Raw genomic sequence first — 15,530 nt, forward strand, 5'->3', positions numbered from 1 at the left:
AATTATTTAAATTTATTTGTACTAATCTTGCAAAAATGGCTTTGACAGTTAATTATTAAATAATGAACACGGCTGTATGGGCTTGAACCCTTTGCCTGTTGTGAAATGCGAATGACGCAAACGTCAGAAAAACTTAAGAACCAGCTTATACCTGTTACTTTTGTGTTACAGTGGTGCGCGCGCATCTTAAAAATAATATGGACTGTAGATATTGCATTATGATGGCATTTTATTGTACCTAGTAAAAACTTCTTTAGCGGCGTTGAGCACTTTTCTTGCGATGGGTATAACAAGTTAAACTCGCGTCAGGACACGTGGCCTGATCCAAAATTCGTAAGAAGCTCGTTGGTCGTTTTATTTTTTACTGAAGACTTTTTCCCTAGTTAAATATAAAACTTTCGCTTTTGTCTTTCTTTATTTTCCCCTAAAATTCTCCTATGGCTTATAATGTATTATATCTCTCTCTAGTCGTTCTCTCATGACTGAGGATCGTGGTCAACACTTGGAGTGAACTATTTGTTTCCATCGGCTTCTGTCAATCGCGGCACTGACGACGGAGCTAAACCTCGGGAACCTGGAGTCTTTTATTTGGTCGGTCCATCTGGTAAGAGATCGGCCTCGGGTTCGCATGCCATTTGGGTTCCCAACTACAATCAATTTCTCCAGGCTCTCGTTACCCCTTCGCATTATGTGGCCAAAATACGAAAGATTTCGTTGGTGGCATGTCGAGGACAGACGGGTTTTTATATTGAGCTGCGAGAGGATCCATACATTTGTTCGCTTGGCCATATTTCGAAGGATTCAATTTCACGCTCTAATTCTTATTTTACGATTATTGAACACAATTTACTTAATACGTGCTTTGAGCGCTAGACTTGTGGAAATAATAATAATATTGACACACTCTTACACAAATTATCTTGTTCCAAACTAGGCATAGCCTGTACTATGGGTACAAGACAACGATATATTTAATACAATATACTTACTTAAACATACATAAATACATATAAATATCCATGACTCGGAAACAAACATCCATATTCATCATATAAATGATTGCACCTACCGGGATTCGAACCCGGGACCTCTAGCTTAGTAGACAGGGTTACTAACCATTCGGCTATATCGGTCGTCAAATATGCTTGGTTTTGGTAACATAGCAAACATAAAAACAAACATAGCGTTTGATGACGCATGATTGGCAAACGCGACTTGTGGGCGACTACAATAACAAGCAATGTTTAAAAGGATATATAGATATAACTCAATTGCGAGAGAAATTACACACATACATACATAAAATCACGCCTCTTTCCCGTAGGGGTAGGCAGAGACCACTTCTTTCCACTTGCTACGATCCTTACATATTTGTTTCGCTTCGTCCACTTTCATTATTCCTTTCATACATGCTCTCCGGTTTAGGGTACTCTTGACCTGGCCTTTTTACAACACGTCCCTGATTTGATCTTGAAACGTCCGCCTAGGTCTACCCCTTCCAACACTTTCATTCACACTGACCTTATACACTTTCTTCGTCAATCGTTCTTCATTCATTCTCTCGACATGTCCAAACCATCTCAGCACTCCTTTCTCAATTTTTGTCACGACATCTTTCAGACCACAACGTTTCGCGAGAGAAATTAGGAATACCAAACTCTGTTCGTTCAGCAGAACCGTGAACGAAAACTTATAACTGAACATCTGTTTGCTGGTGTATCATAGAACCGGTCCGGTCAATTTAGACATTCGAAGGTTCATAAATTCTCAACAAGCAGAAAATGAATCAAATTGTTCAAATCAGTAAAGTTGCTATCGTCATCATATGCACGCGTTTCATAGGAGGTAGTATACTTCAGCCTAGCGAGAGTTTCTAAGAAAAAAGCGAGACGTGCAGTCATTGATAGATTGACACATGAAGGCTTTAATCTTGTAAAAAAACCGAGAGCCGAAATCAAATACGTTTTACGGCGTTACATTTTTTCAATAACCTATCTATCCTCAGTTTAACTTACTAGAGCATTTGTGCAGATTGACCGGACTAAACGTCAGGTTGCCGTATTTATTTATTTATTCAATGAACAAAATTATCTTATATATAATAATAAAGACATACTCGCAAAACCTCTAAGGTTTATGTGCGAGCGGTAAGTTCGCATTACAATAATTGTTTTAATTACTTAAGACTTAATATAACATATAGTAGTATTATTAAAAATATACATAATAGGTATTTCGGGTTATTAGCTTCTAGACAGTATTTTTTAGCTTTACTTTGAAATTTTTCGTTTGCAGATATATATCTATTAGATCATTAGGTAATGTATTTAATATCCTTGGTAATACATAGATACGGGTTCTTTTACCATATACATTGTTATATTTAGGTAGACAAAACTTATTTAGGTAGGCCAGTTTCCTCATATTTTGTTTTCTTTCATATTTCTTAACATTACAATATGTATTATTATATTCTACAACTAAAATAGCGAATCTTATTTTAGATTAAACATTGCAGTACAGCTTCCAGAAAATCAAAAGAGCCCGATGGTCGCTTGTTGGTTTGTGAACAGGAGTTCAGAGTCAAGTTTTTTCACTGATGACGTCAGTTTTTGCTATAGCAATCGAGCTTGAGGACTAGCTGGTCGTAACTGACGACCGCTGCCTACGTTCTCTGGTAAGTACCTAGATTTAAATTTCGAATACGGATTCAAGACTGTAGAATGCTTATTGTGGGTATAGAATCGCAATAATAACGACTATTGGTCGCCAGACTTGTACGAACTTGACGCGACTTATATGGACCGATACTTGACGCAAGGCCGCTGCCTGTCCTCACTACATTGGATATTTTAATCAAAATTAACCTCAAACGAAATACGATCGAATAAATTGTCATATTATATTATACTAGTTGACCTGACAGACGTTGTTCTGTATATAATAAATAAAATAAAGTTTTTTATTAATTTGTCAATAATATATCATAACATCAAGAATTATTTCGTAAAATATGCTCCCTGTTGTTGTAATGAGATTGTTTCATAGCAGAACTGTCAAACTGTGTGTCAATAAATTCTCTCATAGAAAATACGTCCATACAAAACAAATATCGGACGACGGGGGACACATCGAAGGAAAAACAAAATTGTTGTTTTTCTTTCATTCCGAACACTTTATATTCACCTTTTAAACCTTCCCTGGACTTCTACAAATAATTCAAGACCAAAATTAGCCAAATCGGTTGAGCCGTTCTCGAGTTTTAGCGAGACTAACGAACAGCAATTAATTTTTATATATATAGATAGATAACACTTAGGGGCCAGGCCACAACACTGCGTTGCGGCGTCGTATGGCAAATAAAAACATCTAAGAGCGCCTTTCTTAGGTCCTAGCGCGGTTTTTGAACGGCGAGTAAAATTTAAATGCGGGTACGATGGCATTGCCCTGCACATCAACGACCTCTGGATGCAAATTGCGCCACTGAACCCATTACCATTACCATTAAGACCTTAGTTCTGCGGCATCGTAGATTTTTACAATTGGACGCCGCAACGCAGTGTTGTGGCCGGGCCCTTAGTAGTTCTTACGAAGAGTACTGTTGGAATAGTCGTATCCGCAGAATGACATTAGAACAATTGGTATTGACATGCCACAAGAACGAGTAATTTGAGGCATTGATTTTACTTGTTTGTGATTTACAGTAATAATTGTGTGATAATTAAATAATTGCATAAACAAGCTCCAATTTTTTTTATGGAAAAGGAGGACAGACGATCATACTGGTGTTATTATTATTATTAAGTTTTATTGTATGATCATACTTTATAACCATATTTATTTATGAAAAAGAAGAAGTTTGTTGCGCCCATTCTTCTCGGGTCTGAGGCATACCTTTTTGAATAGGTGGTAGTTCCTGACTTTCAATAAGTGATATCATATCCCATTTTGAATAGAAAATATTTGAATAAGGGACAGAAATGTGCACTCCACACATGTCTTAGCTTTTAAGATTTTTTTTATTGCCATGATGTGGACAAATAGACAAACGCTCCCAGCGGGATTGAACCCTCGTTTGTTGTTCAATTACCATCAACCTACAGGCTTCTGCAACTAATCATTATGTGTCGTTTTGGTGATTTTAAGTTAAGAAATTACATGAACATGAATAAAAATAAATTATTATACTTAAGGATCACATAAGTTTGGTAATATTGGTTTTGTTATCTATATATTCAGAAAATGTAATTTATTTTTTGTTATCCATCCCAAATCCCCTCGGCATTGCCCAGGGCACTAGAATTTTCAGATACACCAAAACCAAGTCTGCGATATGGCAGCCTATTCCCTTACCAAGTTCTGACACTTATTTTGTTTATAAGATGGTTTATTTTGCATGGTCTTAAGCTTTCGGATACATTCATTCAAATCATCCTAATTATAAGCAATCTATTGCTACACGTAAAATAATACGCATTGGACTCTGTGTGACCGCCAAAATTGTGCAGATCTGAGCCATACCGCAAAATCAGAATTTTCCAGAATGGAAAGGTTACTTCCACACCAAAGGAGCTATATATGTGATTGTGAAATTAATGAGTTTTTGGTTATCTTCCTGTATAGTTATTGTTATATGAACTTTGGTTATGTATTTTATATGTGAGATATTCAAGGATTCACTGCATATGATACAATTTGGAAACATGATTAATTTTTGTTTCCCTGATTGAAAGAATCCAATATTATGTCTAAAAAATAAATAATCCTTTATTATATATAATTCATAATAATCAAATTACACATTTTCAACAATGTAGACTTATTCAGATAATGCATATATATGTTTAAAATAATATGAAGGAAATACCAAAATTTGTGTGTAACATCCTTCCTAACCAAAGCCTCTCCCCTGTGACCAAGTTTATCCTGCTTTTTCTAGAAGCTTGTCTTTGTCAAAGTTAAGTAAGGTAAGACTGAATTAGATTACAAGTTCCCATTTCCTGGTGTTACTTAAAAAGTTGGGCATTTCATTGCATATTGATTGATGAAAATGCAATAGTCATGGTAACTACTTGGTAAGACTGAAAATACTCAAATGTAAAGTAAAATGGTATATTTAATATGAAATAATGCCGATAGTCTGTGTTAATTTCACTAACATTGGTGGTGATTAGTAGAAATAACACAAAATATCATTATTACTCATACCATTTTAAATAACCCTAGACGACCTCTACAGCCCAGCGGTTAGTGACCCTGCCTACGGAGCTAGAGATCCAGGGTTCGAATCCCAGTAGGTGCAATCATTTATATGATTAATATGAATGTTTGTTTCTTAGTCATGGATGTTTATTTGTATTTATGTATGTTTAAGCAAGTAAATTGTATAAAATATATTGTTGTCTTGCTCCCATAGTACATGTTATGCTATGCCTAGTTTGGGGCAAGACAATTTGTGTAAGAGTGTGTCAATATTATTATAAAAAAAATTGATATGGATTTCTGCAAAATTGTGCATAATACAATTACTTTTCTACAGACCAGATAGTTTTAGGCTCCATTTTGATTATCTTTAAGTCTCATATATTATGCACATATATACACAGTTTTGTTTAATTGTTTATTTTTTAAAGTGAGTAAAAATAATACTGTGACAATAGTTTTTACACTATTTTCTCTCATAATACCACCTTTGTTCTTAAGTGGTGACATCAAAAGGTTTTCAAACATTAATAATATCTTATAAGAAAATAATGTGTATTGTCTTAGTCATAAAGAGAGATATTGCACAATTTATTTGTCAAATTCAAATGTATCTAGTATCAGAAAGTCTGTTATACGAACAACATAAACAAACCACCATAAATTGGTCATAAAAATGCTACAGCTCCAGTAAATGGTAAAAAATAAACAACCAAACTATCAAGTTGGCTTCCTTGCATGATCTTTCCAGCTAGATAGAACATAGGCAACTTTAAAAGCCTCATACACCATCCTAAAATACCCCAAATACTGCTGTGATTCCTCTGGTGTTACAGGAGAATCTGAATTGGGACTTTACATTGGGTAAACTGTACTCTCATTTGTCCTGCACTTCTATAAAAAAAAATATCCATAACCAATACTTGTGGTGAATTTACTTATGACTCTGGTTGTACATACATGAAGCCAATTCAGCTCTGCAAGCTTAGCTACGCTGGGTAGGAGAGGAGTGACACATTGTTATTGTAAGAGTCCATTGGTATTGAAAATATTTGACTATCAATGCACCACAGAATAACAGCACCACTACAAATATTTAAAAAAAAAAACAGTTTGATAATCTTATGTTCCAAAAATAATAACTGTTAAAAGGAGGTATAATAAATACAACACGTTTTCATAATCTACAAAATCAAAAAGGTATTTTTGTATAAGACCTTCCAACTTATACAGCAAATCCGAATCATATTTTTATTTAAATAAAATTAAATATTCTAATACATATTTTTCAAAGTTAATGATCAGTCTTTAAAGTTACGAAAATACTGTCGATTACTTGAATGGCATAATTTAATTCTCATTCAAATAACGGTGAATTATGCTAATAATAATAGTTTCATTAGTTTAATATATTTAAATAATAGAAGGCACTGGTGATGGAAGGAAATTTATTTGCAAATATTACGATGATTACACGTGAATATAGAAATGCAAATAAAAAAGCAGTACTTGAAAGAAGTTAATCCTAGTAACATGTTTATTTTACTTACCATCTGTTCTTTTGATGTTGATGTTAATCCCAGATTGAATTTTAATAGTACCGTCATCCATTTTTCCAATATTATACGCACCATACACAAATTAACATTATTTTATATTGAAATATGTCTATTTATTTTCTAACACAATAAACGTACATTAAAAACCGGTGAAAATTACAAATAAATTTCTACACCCAAATTGACAGTTATGCTAAACTACACACTTCAGACTGGAACGTTTCAAATTTGTATCACGACAAGAGTCAAAAAACAACTTTCTATTTATTTAATATATTATAAAGGACAAATATATACTTTAACTCATAAATAAAACTGAATGAAATTAATAATTTGTTCCAAAGTAACAATAATAATATACATTAAATTAGAAAAATGTAAACCATGCGTCGTTCTGGCTCTGTTGAATAACTGTCTACCATAGATTACAGAGTAATTGTAACCAAAGAGAATTTAACCACTACGTTGACTTTTGTCTATTAAAACAGCTAAACATTCGGCCGTCAAAATAACAGTATTTTTTTAAATTTATTACATGGATAATCACTATGCCACAATAATGCCCAATTCGCATTATTTCACAGATCATTAGAGTATGCTTGAAGTAGAGAGATTTGACCTAGGAGACATTATTTTTATCACATTCATATTTTTACATTTATACAGGATTTGCCGCAATAAGAATAATTCATAACATTTAAAAAAATGTTATGACTAAATATTTATTTGAAATATAAGAATATTGTCAAAAAATATTGTATGAATATTGTAGAGAAACAATACAATTTCATAAAATTGTATCGAGTTTTTAAATACCCGTTTAATAATTGGACCGCCCCTGATTCGATACATTTAGTGGTATGTTCACGACAATGGCATGGACCGTTGTAGCGCAGGCGTGTCAGTCTTTTTAATTTTATTTATTTATTGGGTCTACCAGCGATTGTACATACTTAATATTTCAAAAACTATTTAAAATTTATATAACGTGCACAAGGTATGCAAAACCATGGTAACATGCTACATGTTAATTACGCTTTTTTTTTCGCTAATCATTATTTCATAAATCTAAAAGTTAGTTTCAAAGGTAAAAGTCGAGTGGCGTGAGGACGGGAGACCACAGCGGCCAAGCGACTAGATCACCAAGTCTGATCCATAGAGTACCGTAATCTTCCTCTAGATACTCTCGAATAGGACGCAATACCTGTGGTGGAACCCTGTCATATTGAGTTCAGGGCGATGACCTTAGTTTTACTTACTCTTTACTGTTAGAATAAATAAGTAAGATATTCTCAAGATTTCTGACAACATTTAATATGTTATGTTGTCAAAAATCTCCATTTAGTGGTGTCTCTGAATTTTACTGCATATCCGTGACAAATATCGTTCAGGGGTTTTTTAACACAGTGTATTTATGTCGTAATTAGGTAGGTAAATAAGGTTACTGTAAAAATATTATTATTATCGTTCAATAAAAGTTAAGTTGTTTCGGCAGTTGGCACTCCACATACGGTAAGTGTTAGCACTTCGCGTGCCGCCAGATGCGTCGCTCTGAGTAATACGTTATGAGATACCTATACTATCTAGTATCTACCGATATACATTGTGTGAAAAATCCCTGTACGTTTATTGACATGGATATTTTATTATATTTTATAATTTTTGGTAAACTTAGAGCTAGGTTAAAAAATTAAGTTACATACATAGTTACAGAAGAACAATTAAAAGTTTTCACAGATAGGAATGCACCGATATGAAGTAGAATGCGGAGATACCACTACAAATAAAATAGAAAATCGAACCCCTTAGATTAAATGCTACAGTGAAAAGAACATTTGATATTAAATGATTTCAAAAATCTTGAGAACCCACTTCACTTATTTATTCTATAAGTAAACAATGGTCATCGCCTTGAACTCCGTTCAATGTCGTAAAGCTAGTATCAGCTGAGCGGCGGCTCAAACCAATAAGGCGCGGCCTATCACATCTTTTATATGGCGCTGTCGTTCAAAAGATGCCACCAATCAGTAAATTAGAATTATTGCTTTACAAAATTACAAAATTTCACTCAGTAGGTTGTAAACTCGCCTTAGGAACGAGTGCAAATTTTGTGTTCGCGTCATTTCAGTATTTTTTTTGTAATTTATAGTGCTAGGTAGTGATAGCTTTTGCCGTGAATGCAGTCTCCTGACCTCATGCCGCTCGACTTATTCTTTGGGGACACGTGAAGGAATACGTGTTCCAAAGAATTTCTGAAGCTAAGAAGGATACAAGAGCCCGGACCATTGCAGTATTCGACACGATTAAGACTGACACGACGATGTTACAACTTGTCCGTACCAATGTCGTGAAACGTTACACTAAAAGTATAGAAGTCAGTGGTCACGTCGAGCAGACCCCGCGCTTGAGAGAGGCACAGGAAGTGGACATAATAGTGAATTAAGGAGTGTTATACTGCAAAATTTTCGTTGTACGTCGCCGGCAGCGGGTAAAAATGTAAACGGCCCCAGGTAGAGGTGTCCAAGTTTTTACTATTGGGTACATTATTACTCTATTTTACACTTTTTTTAAAATTTGCTTAATTCCTGAAAATTCATATTAATATGTTCTCAATACTTCATACCAATATACTTACGCCTTACTAAAAATTGGAGCTCCTCCGCTTTATACTAGAAACTTATAAAGCCTTGCTTCTTTCGGGCGTTATTGCTCCCTAGCTCGTTACAGTAAAAATATTATTTGGTCTATAAACGGCACTGTTATTTTTTAATAAAAAGACAGTTATTCCCAACAACCGAGTCATAAACACCAAAAAAGTACAATGACTTTTGACAAGGATGTTTCTGGTTTCAACTTTCGTCATTGAAAAGTGCGGGAAACGTTGAATTGATTGGTCGTTTTTTCTTTCGCTGAATTTTCTTTTTTGATTTTATTAGTATAGTATATTAGTCTAAATTATATTAATATTTAGTGTTAATATAACAGGTTTTGTGTTTAGCTAGAGCCCAGGTAAGTTTTTATGTATATCATAATATGAACAAGCCGCCTGACTTGACCGCCCCGGGGGCTGAGATAGTTCCCCCGGCGGCTAATTTTATTACTGTATCGACAACTAATGAATCGGAAATGGACACGGATAGTTCTGTTTCCAAGCGTACAAGTCGCAAAAGATCTCATTTACATAAAATTTTGCAAAACCTGTAATATGAAAAAGAGGAAGTACGCTCAGGCGGTGGGTGGTAAGACTGGACGTCGTTGTGGAGGCAGTGAAATTAGTGATACTTCAATAGAAATTACTAATAAACCTTTAGAAACATCTAATATCACTAGTGAAAATAATCCAATAATTCCAACAATAGCCTCTATTGGTTCAGATCCCAAACCTTACACTTCTATTGGAAGGATAAAGTACAACGAAAATGACATAGCTCCGTTTATTATGCACGTACAAAGATAAACAAATTTACCAAATGACAGTACCACTCTACACCCTGTTTCATTTGGCAGGTTCCTTAAAAAAATATTCGAAATATTATTAATGGTTCATCTATCAAGTTTTATTGATGCTAACACCTTCATTGATAATTCCAACTTAGAAAACATGAACTTGAGAGCATTTATTCCATCATTACAAATAATGCGCATGGGCTTTGTACGAGGAGTGCCCTCGGACTGGTCAATTGAGGATGTTATTGAAAATGTGTCAGTGTCTTCCTCGTCCATTTATATTTTTAAGAGATTTAAACTCCCATCATATTTCTTGGGGAAGTTCTATCTCTACATATTGTGGTGATATGTTGTTAGACATACTTGATTCTTATAATATTTGTATACTTAATTCTGGTGCTCCTACCAGACGCACAGGACCAAACGAAAATATTAGTGCAATAGATGTTTCTCTTTCTTTGCTAAGTTTAGCTTCATGTATGACATGGCATGCGTTATCTAGCTCATATGGAAGTGATCATTTCCCAATTGTTGTTTAATTTCCAACTAATGATTCGCGTTACTTACAAAATTCTTACAGAAAGCCACGTTTGAAATATAAACTCAAAAATGAAAAATTATGGGATAAACTTAAACGTGCCGTAGACCTTAATATTTCGAATTTACCCAGTTTATCGCATGGAGTTAATAATTGTATCAATGCATTTACAAGTGCACTACTACAAGCTGCAGATGAAACATTCCCTTTGAAAAAGTCCCCTAGTCGCCATATCCCTTCTCCACCTTGGTGGGATAAAGAATGTACGGAAATAGTTAAATTAAGAAAAGAGGCTGAGAAACGGTACAAAAGAGACATGTCAGACGAGAGAAGAGAACTTTAGCGCCGTGTCTGATGTTATATCAAGTGCATGCAAACTACTTAAAGAAAAAAAATGCAGGGATGGAAAAATTTTGCCTATCCATTTCTCCTCATGTTAATCCATCTATTGTTTGGCAAAATATAAGACGACGAGAAATGGTATCAGTGATAATCGTATTATATCATTAGCTCCAAATTTAAGAGAAACATTTCTGGATCGTCTAGCTCCGCCCTTCAGTCCCGGAACACAACCTTTTTTGTAGTAATATTGCTTCGTACATCTTCCAAAACCAATGTATCATTAATTCTACCTTCACTATGCAAGAACTACAAAGTGCTTTTACTTCAATCAAAGACTCTGCCCCAGGTGAAGATGGTATTCCATATTCTTTTTTAGCAAACCTTAGTCAAGCTTCTCTTCAGTATTACTTGGATATAATTAATAAAATAATTCTATCGGGCAACGTTCCGCCTTCATGTTTAAAACTTTTGATAGATGAAAATGGTCTCAGCATTTCACCTCTTAAAAGTTCCGTAGTTATCTTCACGCGTCAACATTTACATCCTTCAATTTCCATATTTTACGATAATCGTCGAATACCAACTAATAACCATGTCAAGTTTTTGGGAGTCGTTTTAAATTCAAAACTGACAGGAATGGTTCATTGTGAATACGTAGTTACTAAATGTGAAAAGCTTCTTAAATTAATGAGATGCCTCTCTGGTGGGGGTGCACATCTGTTTTCCCTGAAGCTACTTTACAATGGTACAGTACGGAGTATCCTTGATTACGGAACCTTCTTGTTAGAGCCCTGTAATTTAGCAGGTCTAAGAAAACTAGATTCTATCCAATCAAAAGCTAGGAGAATAATAACTGGAGCCATGAAATCTAGTCCTTTGAATGCATTACAAGTAGAGTGTAATGAACCCCCGCTTTATTTAAGGCGCCAGTTTTTGTCTGATCGTCTATTTTTTCGTGTTTTACAATTTTCAAGTAGCCCCTTGATAACCAAATTAAATACTCTCACGGATCTCGTTGATCATCAAGTTATTGGAATAACAAGCCGCTCCCTTAATTGGTAAAAAGTTATTTGAGGTATAAATCGATTCACTGCCCGATACATCGATCTCCAAAGCTTGATTTATTCAAATGTAAATATGAAGCCTTATCTACCATTCTGACTGTTCATTATATTGCAAATATTGAAAAATATATTGCCAATAATTATTTCAATTCTGTTGTTAAAGAAAACTGGCCAGGATGGCATCATATTTTTACCGATGCGTCAAAACACAAGTCAGAAGATTTTGTAGGAGTTTATCATGCCCAATATAGTATTGTCCAAAAAATAAAATGCCCATCTAACACGTCACTTTTTACTGCTGAATGTCTTGGCATCGCCAAAGCATTAGAATATGTTTTACTTTGTAAACTTAATAATAGTTTAATTTTATGTTATTCCAAGAGTGCTTTACAGGCTCTTTTGCGATTTTCCCTTCAAATCAAAATCATTTTTTCATATTTTTTTTTTTTTATTTTTTTTTTTTAAATAAGGAACAAACAGTTTCATACAACTATCTTAATAACTATGAGTTAATATTAACCTTTAGTTCCCTGTGTTATATACAGGTTATGGCGCATTTATATACATAAAGTTTTTACGTGTAAGAAGGTGAATTTTATAAAGTATATAAAATATGTATAGATACTATAATATCTTATAGGAAAGTATGTTACTTATTTAAATTTATTACTTTTGTTTTTGATTCTAAGGTATCTTTTTAATTTATTTATGGAGTTACAAAATATATCAATATGATTAAAGGAGTTATTATAAAGCCGACAGGCACGTCTTATGAAACTATTGTGGGTAAAACAAGTTCTACTAATCGGAATTGAGAATAAAGGTTTTTCTCTACTGTTGCGTTCACACATACGAGGTATCCTAAATGTAATCTTCTGTAATAACGCAGGGGCGTCAATAACATAACTTATGATTTTATATAATATGGTTATATCGAATTTGTCACGACGGTATGATAGAGATTCTATTTTATGTTTGTCTAATGATAATTGGTAATTAATGAATTCATCATGTCCAGTTCTAAATTCTAGAGCCTTAATAAACTTTTTTTGAATTCTTTCTAAACGATCAACGTGAATTTGATAAAAAGGTTTCCAAACTACACATGCAAATTCCAAGTGGCTTCGTACAAAACTATTAAATAAAATTTTATAAGTTAAAGGATCCTTAAATGGTTTTCCAGCGCGTAAAATGAAACCAAGTTGTTTATATCCTTTATTTACGATTTTATCAATATGATTAACATATGTGAGTTTCGAGTCTAAAATTACGCCTAGATCCCTAACTTCAGTGACTCTTGTGAGTTCTTTACCACGAAGATTATAATTATAAAATATTGGATTGCGTTTTCTTGTAAATGTAATAATATGACATTTTTCTGTATTTAAAAATAAATTAAATCAAATTAAAATTAATCTCAGAAATATTGTTAATATACAAAATAAATAATAGAGGGCCCAAATGCGATCCTTGTGGAACACCAGAACTTATTGATTTAAAATCAGAAACGAAACCTAAAAAGATCACCATGTATACCGAGTTGCCAGAGCTTCATCAATAGAGTATCATGACAAATTTTGTCAAATGCTTTGGCAAAATCGGTATACACAGCATCCACCTGGTATCCCTTGTCCATAGCATCTAACAAAAATTCATTAAACACCAAAAGATTACTATCAACACTTCTACCTTTAAAGAATCCATGTTGATTTGGGCAAATATGTTGACGGACAGCTACAGATAATTGGTTCGTTACTATTTTTTCAAATATTTTTCCAAATTGACATAATTTAGATATTGGCCTATACTTTTCTATATCCATGCTAACAGAACCTTTCGGTACAGGGGTTATATACACTTGTTTCCAAAGGTTAGACATACATCCTTCATCAATAGACTGCTTATATATTAAGAAAATAGGAAGTGCTAATGATCTAGCACAATTTTGTATAAATAATGGATGAATGCCATCTGGACCGGCTCCTTTATTAGTATTAACTGATTGAAGATATTTTAGAACCATATCCATACTTAAACTGACTGTACTAATTTCTAATATTGCTGAGGGATTTATTTCATTGTCATTATAGTGGCGTGGATGATCTTTAGGCTTTTCAAAGACTGATTGAAAGTGTTTATTAAACATGTTACAAATTTCTTTACCATCTGAGGACGTCGATCCTTTATATTGCATAGTTTGTGGCAGACCCTGATTAGCTAAAATAGATTTAATATAAGACCAAAAAAAGTTTGGATATTTCTTGATATTTTTTTCAGAAAATTCATTATAACAGTTATAACATTCCATTTCTAGTTTGCGAGCTCTTCTTCTTAATAGGGAGTAACTACTATAGTCAAGGGGATTACCATATAGTTTCCATTTTTTGTGTACTTTTCTTTTCTCATTTAACATTTTTTTTAAGGCATTACTGTGCCATATGGGCATTGAGTTAGAAATACGGTTCTTACGATAAGGAATGAATTTAGAAATTAAATTATTAATTATATTATAAAATTTTAAGACACAGTTTTCTACATCTAATGATTTAAAAAGCGCAAACCAGTCAGTAGCTAATAATTCTTGATTAATTTCATTGTACTTACCCAAATGAAAATTGTGTATGTAACTAGATTTAGCTTTAAAAGGAAAAAGATAATTTAATGTGAGTTCTATATACAGGGATCTGTGATGTACATCTTCATTAGTGAGCGGGTGTTCACATTCCTGAACAGTACAATTTGTGTTACATAATACCAAATCAAGTAATCGGTTGTTAATATTTTTTATTCTATTATATTGTTGCAAATTAGAAAAAGCAAGGAATTCAGAGAAACATTGTATAACTTGGTTACCACTGGGCATTAGTAACAGATTATTACTTTGTAAATCGTGCCACTGTGCATTAGATAAATTAAAATCGTCGGTTACTAAAAACAAATCGTGTGGTCTTTCTATAATTATTTTACCAGTAATTTCAGTAAACGAAATCATAGTGTCTTTATAAGAAGGTCCTTGAGGGATATAGATGCAGGCTATATTTACATAACGTGTCGGCCCACTTTGCGTATCATGTAAAGGAATCGAGATCCACACACAGTTACAAGTAGCAGCTGGCGGGACCGGCCAGTCTCGCTGCACTGGCTGTAAGTCGGCGCGCACGGCTACTGCCACGCCACCACCGCGGGCCGCACCGCTCGCCTCCCTCGGCCTGTCGCTACGATAAACATAATACCTACGATCGAAATACTCACCGCTATGAAAGTCAGCTGTTAGCCAGGTTTCAGTTATCAAAATTATGTCATAACTATTTATTGATAGTTCAGAAATGAATTCATTTGATTTTGTTCTTAAACCCCTAACGTTCTGGTAGTAAATTT

The 15,530-nt window shown here is 33.8% G+C and overlaps 1 protein-coding gene and 1 long non-coding RNA gene across 4 annotated transcripts in view; one reads left to right on the top strand and one right to left on the bottom strand.

The window, feature by feature from the left end:
- Nucleotides 1–7,161, bottom strand: part of LOC126968675 (kinesin-like protein KIF2A) — a 92,410-nt gene extending 85,249 nt beyond the window's left edge. For all 3 annotated transcript variants that reach the window (XM_050813721.1, XM_050813720.1, XM_050813718.1), the window contains exon 1: nucleotides 6,753–7,161. In XM_050813721.1, the coding sequence (XP_050669678.1) occupies nucleotides 6,753–6,813 (61 nt within the window). In that variant the 5' untranslated portion in view covers nucleotides 6,814–7,161. The remainder of the gene's footprint in view (nucleotides 1–6,752) is intronic.
- Nucleotides 1–15,530, top strand: part of LOC126968782 (uncharacterized) — a 559,194-nt gene that overhangs the window by 336,589 nt on the left and 207,075 nt on the right. The gene's annotated exons all lie outside the window — the stretch shown is intronic.

Source organism: Leptidea sinapis, chromosome 16 (assembly GCF_905404315.1).
Source record: "Leptidea sinapis chromosome 16, ilLepSina1.1, whole genome shotgun sequence".
Classification (NCBI taxonomy): Eukaryota; Metazoa; Arthropoda; class Insecta; order Lepidoptera; family Pieridae; genus Leptidea; species Leptidea sinapis.